Source organism: Chrysochloris asiatica, unplaced genomic scaffold (genome assembly GCF_000296735.1).
Source record: "Chrysochloris asiatica unplaced genomic scaffold, ChrAsi1.0 scaffold00115, whole genome shotgun sequence".
NCBI lineage: Eukaryota > Metazoa > Chordata > Mammalia > Afrosoricida > Chrysochloridae > Chrysochloris > Chrysochloris asiatica.
Genome location: NW_006408633.1, coordinates 7,607,918 through 7,624,880, shown reverse-complemented (window position 1 = coordinate 7,624,880; position 16,963 = coordinate 7,607,918). Strand labels below are relative to the sequence as shown.

At 43.6% G+C, this 16,963-nt stretch overlaps 1 protein-coding gene across 2 annotated transcripts in view; it reads left to right on the top strand.

Annotated features, from left to right (window-relative positions):
• Positions 1-2,032: 2,032 nt before the first annotated feature.
• Positions 2,033-16,963, top strand: part of KIT (v-kit Hardy-Zuckerman 4 feline sarcoma viral oncogene homolog) — a 136,376-nt gene continuing 121,445 nt past the window's right edge. For both annotated transcript variants that reach the window (XM_006868058.1, XM_006868057.1), the window contains exon 1: positions 2,033-2,099. In XM_006868058.1, the coding sequence (XP_006868120.1) occupies positions 2,033-2,099 (67 nt within the window). The remainder of the gene's footprint in view (positions 2,100-16,963) is intronic.

The window sequence follows — 16,963 nt, the reverse complement described above, 5'->3', positions numbered from 1 at the left end:
CATTTTAAGTGATTAATTTAAGCTGGTTTAAGTCCTGTCAGCATCAAACAAGAGAGCATTCAACATTAATGAGGTGACGATTTGGGCAATTATCAATTTTGGACGATATTTTGGAGAGGAGTCTATTGTTGTTGTTGTTAGGTACGGTGGAGTCATGGTGGAGTTGGTTCTGTCTCATAACAACATAATGCACAGCAGAATGAAACACTGCTCGGTCTTGCTCAATCTCACAATCTTTATGATTGAGCCCATTGCTGCTGCCGCCTGGCCAATCCATCTCATTGGGGGTGTCTTCCTCTTTTTCTCTGACCCTCCATTTTATCAAGCATGATGTCCTTCTCCAGGGACTGGTCCTTCCTAATAATATATCCGACATGTGAGAGGTGAAGTCTTGTTGTTGTTGTTAAGTGCCATTGAGTCAGATCAGACCCATAGTGACCCCTGTGTAGGGTTTCCTAGGAGCTGCTGGTGAAGTCTAGGTGTATCTAATTATGCTAAGGTGTTTTTATGATGAGCACCTCCCATCTATTTTACATTCTTAAACTCTCTAGGGATTGGGGGGTGGGGATGATGTTTTAGAAGGTGTAAGCAAAGCTCTGGTTGCATAGTGATTACCAATGGGGCTGCTAACCTCAGGGTCAGCAGTTGGAAACTACCGGCTGTTCAGCGGGAGAAACATGAGGCTTTCTGCTCCAGTAAAGATTTACAGCCTTGGAAACTCTGTACAGGGTCGCAATGTGTCAGAACCGACTCCACGGCACATAACCACCACCACCACCACCACCAAGAAAAGCTCACACGACTTGGAATCAGTCTTAAGATGAGGATTCAAATCCAAACCTTTCCTTTATTGGCTGTGTGGTTTTGGAACACTTTTAGAATTAATAAAGGTATTTGCTCTGACTACCTTATAAAGCTGTTATTGCGAGCATGAAGTAATATTCAACATGGGGAAGAACTCTAAAACTCTGCTCATGTACTGTTGTTACATTTTATTCAGCAGCGCCACCACAAGCAGGTGGGTGAAACACTTTTTATGCAATTAGGACTTGGTTTAAGAGTATCATTTTACTAGTATTTTGAGCCTGGCACGGGCTGGAGCTGACACCAGGAAAGCAAGGATCCTCAGCCTTTGAAACTGTCATGATACACAGAGAAACTGTATGCAGAAAAAAAAAAAAAAAAAGGTGCCCAGAGGGCTTTGCACAACAATTGGCGCAAATGAGTTTGAAAGGCAAGACAATCTAAGCAAACTTTGCAAGACGTCCCTCCCCACTCCAACGCCCCAGTCTCTGTCTAGTAAAGTCTCAGTAGAGGGCTGTTGGGTGGAAGCGACACCAACCAATAGGAAGCCAACTATATTCTTACAGGTAACGGAGCAGGTGAAGAAACTGAGCATAAAGAATCTCCTAAAATCCTCTCTTAGTCTTTTACCGCGATGTCAGGCGCCATGCTTGGTCCCCTTGACTAACAGGAATGGAGAAGAATGTCGGGTCCAATTTCTTAACCACCCCCCTCCCATCCCTGAACCCCTTTCACCCCCAGAGGCGTCCACCTCCCTTCCTCCAGAGCACGCACGAAGGCCTGCGGCCAACCTTTATTGTCTGGGGAGCACCTGCCAGGTGGTGGGCCCGTGCCCTAAAGTGCGCGTGGTGCCCGGCTGCACAAAGCGCACACTCTCGTCCGGGATCTGCCTCCCGCGGCCCAACCACATCACAGGGGAGGAGAGGTAAAGAAAAAGAGCGCTCAGTGATCCAGATTAGGGCACCAAGGGCCGGTGTCCCCTCCCCCTCTTGTGGTCACAGCCCCCAGGGATTAGCCCGTCGAAAAAGCTAGGGGCCAGCGACGCCAGGAGTGAGCGAGAGCAAGGCAGGCAGGAGGAGGGGCGTGGCCGGCGCGCAGGGGGAGGGCTCTGGGAGGAGGGGCTGCACCGCGGCGCTCTGGCTCTGGGGGCTCGGCTTTGCCGCGCTGGTTGCACTTGGGCGAGAGCAGGAACCGGGAACACAGCTCGGATCCCAGCGCAGCCACCACGATGAGAGGCGCTCGAGGCGCCTGGGATTTTCTCGGCGTGCTGCTCCTTCTGTTCCGCGTCCAGACAGGTGGGAGAGAGCGGCGGACACCCGGGCCGCGCCCCCAGCGTCTCCTGTGGCCCCCCACCCACGAGGGGTTGAACATGTTGGGGTGTGTCCGAGAGGTGACTGCTGTCCCTTTAGGTCCTAGACGTTTTAACCTGCGGGAAGATTTGAGATGTCCCCGGGGACGCTCCTGCGCCCCGCCTCGCTCACCTGCGCGAGAAGCCCCCTGCCATTGGTGCTGGGGCAGCTAAGCTGGGAGGTCTATCAGGAACAAGGACAGCGAGGGGGCTGAGGGCGAGCGAGGGTGCAGGCTGAGGACAGCTGAGCTGCGGGAGAGTTAGGGATTTCTTTTGTGCCGCGGGTGCGCGGGTGACAGAGGCGGGCGGATCGGGGGTTCGCACCATGCGCATTATCTCGACCGTGTGACCGTGCGAGGCGCAGCCACGGCTTCCTTTTGTTAAAAGTTGCGAGTGTGTGACCGGTGCACCAGAGGGCCGGGCGGCAGGTTCTCAGCTGCACGGAGGGTAAAGTTTGAGAGCCTTTTTCTTTTGCACTGCGGCTGCTGCTTTTCCAACCACGGACGCTCTTTGTACCTAGAGATGGGGACCAACACTTTGCCGCCTCTGTTCGCTGCGCGACCCGTGGAGCCGAGTGGAAGGCGGCGGCGCTTCCCGGCTGTTTGGTTATGTTATGCTTTTACTGTCTGAGCGCGCGGCGTGCGACGGTGGGCCGGACCCTAGGATCCTAGAGGTGGTGGCGACAGGGACAACTTGAGCAGGGTGTATGGAAAACCGCCGCTAGGTTGCAGACTTTTTGCTTTTGTAAATCCCGTGCCGGAGGCTCGCCCCTTTCTGCTGCGATGCCGTTTCATTCCTGCCACACACGCCAGAACGGACGAAGGCTGCGTTTGCAGCCCGCTCCGAGGTAGCCAGCGACAGCGCGCTGGGAAGCTGCAACCCCGGCCTCTTTGCGTGCCCTAGCCAGAGTGTCGGACCAGGCTGCCTGAGCCTTGGAAGCTTCTTGTCTCAGAGTCTGTGACCTGTGATTAAAGCTCCCAGTCGTCTACAAGAATTTAGAAATTCGCTACAACCCCCTACCCACGTGATATTTATACTTCAGGGCGGCCTGGTGGGGGGGGGGCATGTAGTGCAACTTTTCTGTAAATTCTCCGTGGTTCTTAAAGCTGTTATGGAAATTCAGTTATATATGTGCGGGTCTTAAGATGGAGAAAAGATTTACAGAATCCTGGACCCCCTCAGTCAGATTCCTGTCTCTCCTTTTTTTTTTCTGTGTGTCGCTGGAACACGCCGCGTGTGCGAGTCGTCGTCAAACTCCTTTATCTCTGTTCACCCCCAGGTCGTTTTTTAAATTGTATGATCTTTTAAGTTTACTCTGAGGTAAGGATAGAAAGTGAGTCTGAACTGGAATCTAAGGCTTCCAAAGGAAGCATCGCAAAGAACTATTGTGGGCTCTGTTGACTACCGGTCGTTTCCCCATAAACTCTCAAGATGCAGCCCTCCCCCTCCCCATGCCTGTAAAGCATTGTGAAGACTTTCCTGTTGGGGAGGACAGAGGCCTTGCATCTGAACTCTGTTGAGGTAGGAGGGATCTTGAGCGAGTGTCTGGATTCCTTGGTGGATATGGTTGCCTAGCTAAAATGACACGTGGGTCGTTATATTTTTGTGTCTTTTTTTTTTTTTTTTAGATTAAGTATGAACTAGAACCGAGTAGGGTTCCAAGAAAGACAAACTACACGGAACATTTCCTTTTAAAAAAAAAAAAAATTAAATTAATCAATTGTTTCCATCTTTCTCCTGATTTGCCTGCTCCATCTAATAGATATTTGGCCAAGGGAATTTTAGCCTTTCTCTTGGAAGAGGCCAGAGTGGTGGTGTACTGATAAAGCCTTGAACTTTCAATCAGATTGGTTTTCTCTGCCATTTATTGACTGGGCAGGTTACTTTATAGCTGGGGATTCCAATTTCTTAAGCACAATGGGTTGTTCTCATCATGAAGGTGACTTTGGAATCTTCAGGGTTCTAATAGTCAACTGAGAACTTTCCCTCAACTCTCTCCTTGACCCCTGTCAGTTACCTGGAAATTCCTTTGCTGTTCCTGGTCACTAAGGCCACTTGGTTTATGTTGCCCAGTCCTCAGACCCAACATGCTCTCCTACAGTTGACCTCTGAGATCTGGGAGAGGTACCAACTCTATAGTGCTGTTACTGTCCCCCACCCCCACCCCACCCCCACCCCAGTATTTACTGCTTCTGTGTCAGGCAGGATGTACCTGGAAGATGAATCAGACCTTCCCCTTGTTCCTGCAGGTGTGCAGCTGGACACAAGGCAGCCTCAATTATTAACCTACTGAAAATAATTAGGATGGGTTTATAAAGAGATCCTAGATCATTTATTTCATCCCATCCACTCAGTTTTTCTTTTGACTTTAGAAAACATATAAGGGTGCTTCAAAAATTTTTCATGGAAAAAATTCTTTATCTTTTAATTTTCCACAAACATATTGAAGCCCCTTCATAAATGTGTTTATAAAGCACATTTTCTAATGTGCCTTAAATTTCATAGTGTTGTAAAATGCCTGTGCTAGGCATTGTGCTAGGGGCTTTGACTCTCATTTCCAATCCACCCAACAAGACCAGGAAGTATTTCTAATACCACCCACCACTGTACCAGTGGAGAAACTAGCCAGGGATAAGACAACTTGTGCCCAAGCTATGAGTGGTGAAGCCTGAGATCTGTCCATATAGTGAGATTTGCATTCTTTCATTCAAAATATTCTGTGAATGCCAATTGTATAGTGTAGGTTCTAGGAATGAAAAAGAGTGAACAGGATCAGCAAGGAGCTTCCCAATTTTGGTAAAGAAGACATAGAATTGCCTGTCTTAATGATGTTTAAGTTAGAATTGTCTCTGGCACAATGGTTAAAGTATTGGATGGCTAACTGAATCCATCTTGTTGTTATGTGCCATGGAGTCGGTTTCTGAGGCTGTAAATCTTTACGGGAGCAGAAAGCCTCATCTTTCTCCCGTGGAACAGCTGGTAGTTTCAAACTGCTGACCCTGAAGTTAGCAGCCTGATTCATAACCACTACGCTACCAGAGCTCCTTAACTGAATCCATCTAGCTGTTGTAAATTGCTTCTGAAAATTATATCAGGGCTGTTCTATGAGGTCACTGTGAGTTGGAATTCCATCAATGGAATACCACCATCAACAACCACATTCACAGAGGGAGGATTTACTAAATTGCAGCTTTCCTGAGGCTTTTGATCCTGTGAGGATTGCACAAAGAAACTAGGTGCTAGCTGTTCACTCCAGTTATGAAAATGAAGATAAGCTATCTAAACTCTAGAAGTGTAGTGTAAGTCAGTTGGATTTTTTTTTATGCCCCCTCCCACTCCCAACAATAAAACTGATCTTAACATTAATTATAGACTAATGACATAACTTGTGAGAGAGAAAACCCCCAGTAATAACTAATATCTTAGGCTATTAACACTCTTATAGCCAATGAGATGAGATATAATGATGGTTTACCCTCCACAGTTTTTCTTCTCCCCAAAGAAATTCTCATCAGAAATGTGCCAAGTATTTTGTGAGCTTCCCTTGTAGCACATTTATGTACAGATGTTGTTGTGGTGATGCATTTTGCTGCTGTTGTTGACAGCTGCGAAAAGTTACTCTTAGGATTTTGACTCATTTCCTCAAGTCTCCTCCTGCTGATTAAAGACGGACGTGAGGAAATGAACCATGGTGTCCTCTGTGAATTTGGCAGAGCTGGGCTGTAGTGGGGGGCCTCCACGGAGGCAGTGGTCAGAGCTGCCAGCCGCCATCTCCCCAGAATGAGTTTAATTTAAGAATTGACTGGCTAGGAAGTGGCAAAGACTTTATTTGGCTGCAATCATGTGTAGCAACTTTTCAAAAGTCAGGTTAAAAGACATCTGAAGGAATCCAAATAGGCAAAATTTCTCAAGTAGTTTTAATAACTTGAGTAAATTGATTCATGGCTATAATTTAAAGTGTGAAGAGTCAGCGACTTTGAATAACGTTCCTGAGGTCAGTTTGAACTACTGACCTTGAGGTTCAAACCGACCTTACAGTCTAGTGCTTTTCCAAATCAGCCCATTGCTGGCTCACGGCATGGCCATGTGCTACAAAGTAGAACTGCCCCATAGGTTGTTCAGTAAAAAGGAGACCTGGTTTGGTGCTGTAGGATTAACACTGGATTGCTAACTAAAAGGACAACGGTTCAAACCCACCAGTCGCTCCTCGGAGACCCTATTTAGGGTTGCCTTGAGACGGAACCGACTTGACACGACAACAGCAATCTGTAAAGATACAGATTGCCAAACTTTTCTTTCAAAATGCTACTAAATGGATTTGAATTGCCAACCTTGAGATTAGCAACCAATCTCACACCACTTGTGCCTCCAAAGGGAGGCTTCACTGGAAGGGAGTTGCCATTGTTAAACATTTGATGACTAGGTCAAATTCATTGCAAATCTTTTTTTTTTAGAAGTGGAATGTATGGCTGAGTAAGTTCAGAGTAGCCTTTCTGATTTCTGACATTTCTGGACACGAGACAGCTGATATTTTGACTTCTCCAACCCCACTTCTGTGGAATTGATTTTGACTCATAAACCTACTGCCATTCAGTCAATTCCATCTCATAGCAACCCTACATAGAGTTTCTGAGACTGGAAATCTTTATAGGAGCAGGCAGTCTCATCTTTCACCTGCTGAGTGGCTGGTGGGTTTGAACTGCCAACCATGCCTTTAGCAACCCAACACCCAATCCACAAAGCCACCAGGGCTCCTTTACTTAGAATTCAGACTCTTAATAAAGAGCAGTTGTGAGATGGCAGCCTCGGTCCTGTTTTGTTTGGCCCACACAATGCTTTCAAAAACATGTAGAAAGTATTTAAAAATCTGGAGAATTTATATCAAGGTGGAGCTTTCTTCTGGGAAGAAACACTTCTCTACATGGGACATATCTTCTAGATGCTGCTGCGTGCCAGCGCTTAGATGTTTGAACATGAGATCAGACAGGTACTGTAGCGGAAGAGGAGGAATAGGTTTAAAGAGTCCAGACAACCCTGTTAGTCAACTGGCTTCATGGCTGATAACCCTGGCGTCTTCTGGAGCAAGTTGCTTAAATTATCTGAGCTTCAGTTTCTCATCTGAACATCTGCAGTTAATAACTGGTACAGCACAGTGCTTAAGAGTGCTTGGCTCTTACCTGAAAGGTGGGTGATTCGAACTCACCAGCTGTTCCGCTGGGATAAAGTTGCGGCAGTCTGTTACTGTAAAGAATTCAACCTTGGGAACCCTATGGGGGCAGTTCTACTTTGTCTTATAGGGTTGCTGTGAGCCAGGGTGTTACTTTTATAGCCAGTTTTCTTATCAGTAAAATGAAGATAACAGTACCAACTTCAAGGGTTATTGCGAGGCTTTATTACTACTGGGAAAAAGATTTTAGAATGTGCTGTGCACATAGTACCTACTCAATACATGCCAGTCATAATGTAACGTAGTGGTTACGAATTGAGCTGCGAGCCGCAAGGTCAGCAGTTTGAAACTACCAGTGGTTCCGCGGGAGAAAGATGAGGCTTTCTGCTCCTGTAAAGATTTACAGCCTCAGAAACCCTGTACAGGGTTGCTATGAGTCGGAACCGACTCCACGGCACATAACAACATCAACAATCATCTGTAAACTATGGGTTATTGCTCTCCCTAAAGTGGAGAGGGAGTCCTGGTGTGGTGCTGTAGGACAAGGACTAGACTACAAGGTTGATTTGAATTACAAGGTTGGTATTTCAAACTCACCAATCTCCCTGCGGAAACCTATCGATATAGGGTCTCTATGAGTCAGAACCCACACTATGGCACGTAACAACAACATCAAAGTGGGAATAATGTCTACTCAACATGAGTACTCTAAAAGGTAGAGAGAGCCATGTTTTATAGGTGGTTGGCACAGGGTCTGGAATGGAGTAACAGCTTATGAATGTATGAACTCCTTGAATATGTAGATTTTAACTATTTCTCTTTATAATCCTTGCACACAAGAACCAATAAATTCCTTAACAGCTTTTAAAAATTAGATAAAGTTCATTTTTGTCTTGAGTTTTCTATAGCTTTTGATGTATAACAGTTGGGAATCATTAGTCTTGGGGATAAAATAGATCTTTGGATTTTTTCCTACCCAAGAAGGAAAGAAAAAAAAAAAGGTGTGTTCGCTGCCCCCCACCACAACACACATACCTCAGAAAATTTCTCTAACGAAATCATTCATGCTTGCTAATTTTTCCATTCATTTTATGCTTTACTACCCTTGCTTACATTTTGGTTAAGACACACACACGCTTTTGCTATATAACTTCAAGTGCCTATCTTTCTGACAAGTAGATTTTCAACATTTCTGTAAAATTTAAAGTTTAACCCATATAGTTACTCGGAGCATGTAGCCTCAGTTAAGAGGATGGGCTCTGAAATTGGCAGCCAGACTTGGTATTGCATTTCTGCCATTTCCCAGCTGTGGGATCTTGGACAAGATACTTCTGGGTAAGCTTCATTTCCCCATCTGTAAAATGGAGATTATAGCAAAGGGTTGTTGTGAGGTAATGCATGTACCCCACTTACCACAGTGCCCTGCCTGGAGCAAGCCACTATTAGGCTGATTTTCTTAGGTTTCTCTGTTAGCTTTGCCTCCTATAAAGTTTTTTGAAAATGGTTTCAAACCAGATTACTGCATTTTTGTGCAAATAACACATGGGTTATATACTGTTGTCCAGTGTAGCCCCTCACATGTTCTTTTCCTACATGTGTAAGTGTTATTTTTTCTTTTGCAAACAAAGTATATAAAAAGCTTTATTTGCAGAAAAATTAGATATGTAGAGTTTTTCTTCTCTTCTCTTTTCTTTTTTTCCTTGTTATTATTAAGTGCCGTTGAGTTGGTTCTGACTCCCAGGGACCCCGTGTAGGGTTTCCAAGGAGCAGCTGGTGAGTTTGAACTGCTGGTGAGTTTGAACAGGGCTTATCCTACAGCGCCATATCAGGACTCTTATTTTTTGTAGGGAGGTAAAATTTCTTCAATTTACTATCAATGTCTAATAAGTAAAGATCACAGCTTTATTGTGTAAGAGATACTTCTCTCTGCTTTTTCACTTAACCTTTTTCTTAGACAACTGTCCAGCAAAAGGGTATAGATTTCTGGATCAAAGTTTAAGAGTAGTGCATATGATAAAGTGCTTTGCTACTAACCAAACAGGTTATAGTTTTGGAGTCCACCCAGAGATGCCTCAGAAAGGGCTGGCAATCTACATTTCTGAATTGGCGACCTCTGGTGGAAGTGGTGGTGGTAGGGTGTTTAAAGGGACAAAGACTGTAAATGAGCATTTTCCTAAGATAAATGAGTAAGTGTAGGTAATCTAGGGTCCAAGAGCTCCTCAGACCTTTAAAATTTTGCATTGAAAAGTTCATGAGAGTGGGGATTTTTTCCTTTCCTGCTTTCCCCAGGGGTGCAGGACCCAAACTCAACTTGTCCGTTGTTCCAGGCTTGACACTCAGTAAAAAAAAAAAACAGAAAACAAATCCACTGTCATTGAGTTGATTTAACTCATTTGTTGTAATTGTTAAGTGCTGTTGAGTGGTTCTGACTCACAGCGACCTTGTCTTGTTTAAAGTTTCTGAAGAGCGGCTGGTGAGTTTGCACTACCAACCTTGCAGTTCAAACCAACCTTGCAGTTCAGTGCATTATCTATCCTGCAGCACCACACCAGGACTCCCATTATATAGGGTTTCCGAGATTGTAAATCATTTCAGGGAGCAGACAATCTCATCTTTCTCCCGTGCAGTGGCTGGTGGGCTTGAGCTTTTGGTTAACAGTGGTCAGTAAATAATTGGTTCAACATCTCTTCTACTTGCCAGCACTTGCACTATGCTTTGTAGGTAATACATACTCTGTCAATTTTTTTTTTTTAATTTGGTTTAACAAAGGTTTATTTGAGGCTGGTGGTGAAGGTGGGCCAGGAACATAGCAACTGATTCAAAGTAAATTGGATATAGGCAGGAAGCTCAAAGTGTTCATTTAAGGTAGGATTTTAGCAGAAGAGAATTTAGCAGATGATAGAGATCAGTAATCAGTAACAACATCCTTGAGGGAGATAGTATTTGAGATTAAATTCTGACCCTTAAAGGAAGGAGGGTAGATTGTGAGTTGTTGTTGTTAAGTGTTGTCGAGTTGGTTCCAACCCATAGCGACCCTGAACAGGGTTTCCGAGGCTGTAAATCTTTATGGGAGCAGAAAGCCTCATCTTTCTCCCGCGAAGCAGCTGGTAGTTTCGAACTGCTGACCTTGAAGTTCGCAGCCCGATTCGTAACCACTATGGTACCAGAGCTAACTTGTTAGTAGTTGGGAAAAAAAGCTATGCAAACACGGGTCAAGACATTTAGATCTTATTTGAGGATTTCTAAGTCTTTGAATTGACTTGATGGACTGTGGTAGGGAATCAAAGAGGTTAAAGCTAGAAAGGCAGCCTCTTCCTTGATTAGCTTCAAGGAGCATGGCAGGAAAAGTATAGTTAGTGTTGAGCGCTGTCCAGATTATGAAGAGGGCAAGGTGGACTTGACCCAGTAGGTGAACTTAGCCTAGTAGTGGCCCTCCAGGGTTACTAGTCCAGCGCTGCTCACACCATAGGAGATTATTGAAAATACCATGGCTTGGATCAGGCGCACATTAGTCCTCAAACTGACATCTTTGGTCTTGAACACTTTAAAGAGGTCTTGTGCAACAGATTTGCCTAATGCTGTATGTCATTTGATTTCTTGACTGCTGCTTCCACAAGTGTTGATTGTAGATTTGAGCAAATGAAGTCTTTGGCAACTTCAATCTTTTCTCCACTTTACATTATTTATTGGTCCAGTGGTGAGGATTTTTGTTTTCTTCACATTGAGGTGCATCCCATACTGAAGGCTGTGGTCTTTGATCTTCATCAGTGTTTTAAATCCTCTTTGCTTTCAGCAAGCAAGGTTATATCCTCTGCATATTGCAGGGTGTTAATGAGTCTACCTCCAATCCTGATACCGTACTCTTCTTCATACAGTTCACCTTGGATTATTTACTCAGCATACAGATTGAATAAGTATAGTGAAAGCATACAACCCTGGCACACAACTTACCTGATTTTAAACCATTCAGTGTCTCCTTGTTCTATTCTAATAACTGACTCTTGGTCTGTGTACAGGTTCCTCATGAGCACAAGTAAGTGTTACGGAATACTCATTCTCTGTAATGTTGTCCATAACTTGTTGTGATCCACACAGTCTAAAGCCTTTTTGTAGCCAATAAAGCACAGATAAACATCTTTCCAGGATTCTCTGCATTCAGCCAACATCCATCTGATGTCAGCAATGGTTATTTCTTGTTCACATCCTTTTCTGAATTTGACTTGAACCTCTGGCAGTTACCTGTCAATGTACTATTGCACCCATTTAAAAATTATCTTTAGAAAAATTTTACCTGATTAATACCATTGTTCCATGATTTCCGAATTCCATTGTTTGATATTTGTTGTTGTTAAGTGACTTTGATTCGGTTTCCATTCATAGCGACTCTATATTAGGGTTTCTGAGATATGGCTGGTGAGTTTGAACTGTCGAACTTGTGATTCAAACTGACCTTGTGGTTCAGTGCTTATCATAGACTTGCCATCCAGTGCTTATCCAACAGTGCCATACTAGAACCCACAGAATACTGGGAAATGAGCCCCCTGAGCTGGAAGGCATTAAAAATATATAGTGACTGCAACATTGGGCTTTGAATATGCCAACGATTGTGAAATAGTACAGGACCAGGCAGTGTTTTGTTCCCATGAGTCAAAGTCTATTCACTGTCAACCTTAAGCATCAACAGTCTTAAGACTGAGACCCAGGGACGGTTAAGCAGGCTCTTTAGAACCTCTCTGGATAAAAGAATAAGAGCCTAGGTATTGGGGTGCATGCCCTGAAAAGAAAGGAGAAGACTAAGTTATAGATAATACCTTGTTTTTTATTGCACTTTATTACACAGTGCAGATATTACAGTTTTCAAAACAAAGGTTTATGGCAACCTTGCGTAGAGCACGTCTTTCGGTGCCATTTTCTAAACAGCATGCGCTCACTTTGTGGCTCTGTGGTACATTTTGGTCATTCTTGCAATAGTTCAAACTCTTTTATAATGTTGTTGCATGCTTGTTGTTATGTGCTGTTGAGTGGTTCCGACTCATAGCGAACCTCTGTAGGATTTCTGAGGAGTTGCTGGTGTGTTTGGGCCACTGACCTAGCAGTTAGCTGTTCAGTACTTATCCTATAAACTATAAAAACAGCAACCAAACCCACTGCCCATCGAGTAGATTCCAGCTCATGGTGACCCTGTCTATATAGAGTTTCTGAGGCTATGAATGTTCACAGGAGCAGAAAACCTCATCTTTCTCATGCAGAGTGACTGGTGGGTTTGAACTGCTGACTTTGTAGTTAACAGCCCAGTGGTTAGCCTTCAACACTACCAGGGCCCCTTTAATAAACTGTTGTTGTTGCTAAGTGCCTTTGAGTTGGCTCTGACTCATAGCAAACCTATATAGGGTTTCTGTGTTGAGGCTGATAAGTTTGAACCGCTGGCCTTGTGGTTCAAACCAATGTTGTGGTCCGGTGCATTATCCTGATAATTTTTATATGCATTGGGAAACCAAAATATTAATGTGACTCATGTTATTGCAACATTAGCTTTATTGTGAGGATCTGGAACCAAGCGTGCGCTATCTCTGTGGTATGTCTATATAGCTGACAGGGAGGTCATTCAGTTGGCAGATTTACGAATACCTTCTGTTTGTCAAAGGAATCCTGGGTGATGCAGTGGGTTAAACATTGGACTGCTAACCAGAAGGTAAGTGGTTCAAACCCATCAGCTGCCCTGCAGGAGAAAGATGGAGCAGTCGGCTTCTGTAAAGATTTGCAACCTTGGCAACTCTTTGGTTCTATTCTGTTCTGTAGGGTTCCTATAAATTGGGATTAGCTTGACAGCAGTAAATTTAAGTTTTGGTTTTTATGTGTCAGGAACTGATGAAATTGAGGGGAAGAAGAACAGGAGTTTTCATGGGATTGTTAGTAGCTGCAAAGAACCACAATGCTATGAAATTAACAGAAAGAATGTGAAGAAGAATGTGGTGTTTGACTGGTGTTGAATTCCGCTCTGTTCATTGATTATTTCCAGACTGCATTTACTTGAAACTCAGTTTCACATAAATGGTGGTAGATGTAAATGAAATTTGAAGGGTCAGGCAAGCAGCCTAATGAAACCCCAAAGGTCACAAAGCCAATGGTACAATCTTGAATATTTTAAAGAATTGCTGGTTTCTGATGTTATCAAACATATAATGGAAAGTAAATTTGTTCCAATATCCTGCATCTTATCTCTGCACTAGTCCATTTTAAGGTTTTTTTTTTCCATAGAATAAAACGAACATTTTGGGTGTAGAAGACATGGACTTGATTAAAGCTTTGGGAAATGGGTCCTTTGAAGGCAAGCTAAATAAATTGGGTTGATTAAGTCTGGAGAAAATAAAGTGAGGCATGGTTTAGTGAATGTCTTCAAATATTTGTAATGTGTGAGTGAAGTATGAGACAAAATGAGAATAGTTTAAATTGTCCCTGAAGGAAATTGAGATTTTTTTTTTTTTTGAGAGAGAGAATTCTTACAGTGGAAGGATTGGCAAGGCCTTCATTGTATTATTGGTGCTAGTTATATAGGGTATGAGGTAGGAGGGAAGGCAGACAGTAGTCATTTTGAAACGGTTATGTCTTGTCCAAGTCAGGTGATTTGATGTCGCTTTCAAGGCCTGCCTGAAATTATTTTCTAAATAATTTGGAAGTGGGAAATAACCAGCTATCTTTTCTTCTGCTACTGCTTTGGCTGTGGGCTAGAACATTTCTCATAAATGGTTGTGTAGTTTCTAACGCAATCTACTACTGAATTCATTATTTTTGGAAATATTGAAAACAGCCAATAAAGAACATATAGCCTAAAAATGGGCTATTGATCTTTTGTAGGGGTGGGGATGGGATGTAGCTACAGAACAAATTGTGCAGTGTGATATCTGAAGCTGAGTGTCAAAATAGAAAAGAAAAAGGAAGTTCAAAGTCTAGAGAAAGCTATAGTTGATAGTTGTTGTTGAGTGTCTTCCTAGTCGGGGTTTGGACTCCTAGCGACCTTGCCTTGTATAGGGTTTACGAGGAGTGGCTGATGAGTTTGAACCACTGAACTTTTGGTTAGCAGTCCAGTGCTTATCCTACAGCGCCACACCAGGACTCTAATTTTAACAGTCTAAGAATGACGTGGTCACCCAGATGTCTGATAATTTTGAGATGCAGCCACAAGTATCTGTAAGATCTGCAAGGAAGGAGGAGCTACGAAAGTCTGTGGTTGACCTATTACCCTGACTTCCCTTCCCATCTCTCCTTTCCCTTTGGTCATTTCATGATCATGACTCCTTGGTACCCATTGGATCAGCAGTCCAGAGCAGGGAATGGTGACAGAAATAAAATGACAATTCAACCATTTCTATTAGAGAATGGCATTTTACCTGTCACATGGAAATGGTATGTGTGGTGATGTCTTTTGTCATTAAAGAACCTAAGTTGTGTGAGAAGATAAGACACATTCACGAAATGCAAATAAGATTTAAACAACAATTCTAGTTCCGAAGGTCGGACCAAGCAAGAGTTCATTATATTGAGGTGGAAAGGAGTCCTGGTGGCTCATTGGGTTAAGCATTGGGCTGCTTAATGGGAAAGTTGGTGTTTCAAACCTACCAGCTGCTCCTTGGGAGGAGAACGAAGCAGTCTACTTCCATATAGATGTATAGCCTCAGCAAACCTATGGAGCAACTCCACTCTCTCCTTTAGGGTCACTGTGAGGGTCCTGGTGTGGCGCTGCAGGTTAATGCGCCAGACTGCAAAGCTCACCAGCTGCTCCTCGGAAACCCTATACAGGGTCGCTATGGGTTGGAACCGACTCGACGGTACTTCACAACAACAACACAACATATGAGGGTCACTATGAGTCAGAATCGACTCAACAGCTGTGATGTGGGTTTGGCTTTTTGGTTTGTGTTTGATAATTGTAGTATTTTCTCTAGTGCTACACGAGCCACTAAGGAGCTCTGGTAGCGTAGTGGTTACGAGTCAGGCTGCGAACCTCAAGGTCAGCAGTTCGAAACTACCAGCAGTTCCACGGGAGAAAGATGAGGCTTTCTGCTCCTGTAAAGATTTACAGCCTCGGAAACCCTGTACAGGGTCGCTGTGAGTCAGAACCGACTCCTCGGCACACTACTATCACAACCATATGAGGCATTCCTCAGATATCCTGTAACAGGGTCGCTGTGGGTCAGAACAGACTCGATGGCACTTAACAACTCAACAACAATATGAGATGAGGGAATCCCTGAGTGTGCAAATGGCTAAGCACACTTAGCTACTAATCAAAGTTAGATAAGTGAGTCCACTCAGGAGTCCTGGTGTGGTGATGTAGGCTAAGCACTAGACCATATGGTCTGTCTGACCCACAGGGTGGGGGTTCAAAATCACCAGTCACTCCTGAGCAATGCTATACAGGGTCTCTATGAGTCGGAATCGACTTAACAGCACTTAACAACAACAGAGGTTCCTTGGAAGAAAGGCCTGGTGATCTATTTCTGAAAGACTGAGCCACTGAAGACCCTATGAAGCCTAGTTCTCAAACACACATGGGGTCACCATTAAGTCAGAAATGACAGCAACTGAAATTATATAATGAAATTTTTCATAGGTATAATCTGGTCAAAAACCCAAAAGCAAAACCCACGGTCATAAAGTCAATCCTGCCTCATAGTGACCCTATATAGGATTTTCTGACACTCCAAAGCTTTACTCATCTTACTCCCCCAGAGCCAACACAACTAACTCCTTCATTTGGTCAAGTAGTTGTTTATTCTGAGAAATCACTATAATAAACGGGAAAGTACGGCTTTCCCTTTTGCATATGTTCCATGTGAGGGGGCTTCAAAAAAGTTCTAGGAAAAATGGAATAAAAAGACAATGAAAATTTCCCAGGAACTTTTTGATAGTCCTGGTGCATGCACAAGGCAAATTCAGAGTCATTGCACTGTATATTCTGAGTGGTTTATGAGTCTAGGACCAATTCCTTCCTTGTCCCCCCAAGCCAAAATTATAGATTTTGTGGGTTCACCACCTAAGGGGGACAGCAGATGAGAGACTTTTTTGATTGACCGCTCAGTAGAAAAAAGAATAGAAGAAAAAGGAGAAATCCTTACTTCTTTTCTATTATCTTTAAATTCTTTTTTGTTGTTAGTTTCTGTCAAGCCAATTTTGACATGTAACAACTCCTTGTGACAGAGTGAACGGCTATTTTTTTTGTTTCCTAGGAGTCCTGGTGTGGCGCTGTGAGTTAATGCACCAGACTGCAAAGCCATTTGAACTGCAAGGTCGGTGGTTCTACCTCACCAGCTGCTCCTCAGAAACTCTATTCAGGGTCCCTATGGGTCGAACTGACACTACATGCATTAACAACAACAACAACAGACTGTAATCTGTTCATGAAAAAAATTTACAGCCTTAGAAACCCCATGCAGGGCCAGATCTAAAACAACAATAACAAAAACAGTCTTTCCATGAGAATAACAACAACAGTCTTAACAGTCTTTTTTTTTTTCTTTTTCTTTAAACAACTACAGTCTATATGTCAAGGCTTGAATTCTTTCTTCAGTTCCCCCAGCTTGAGAAATGCTGACCGTGTTCTTCCCTTTTGGTTTTCCAACTCTAAATCTTTGCATATTTTATTA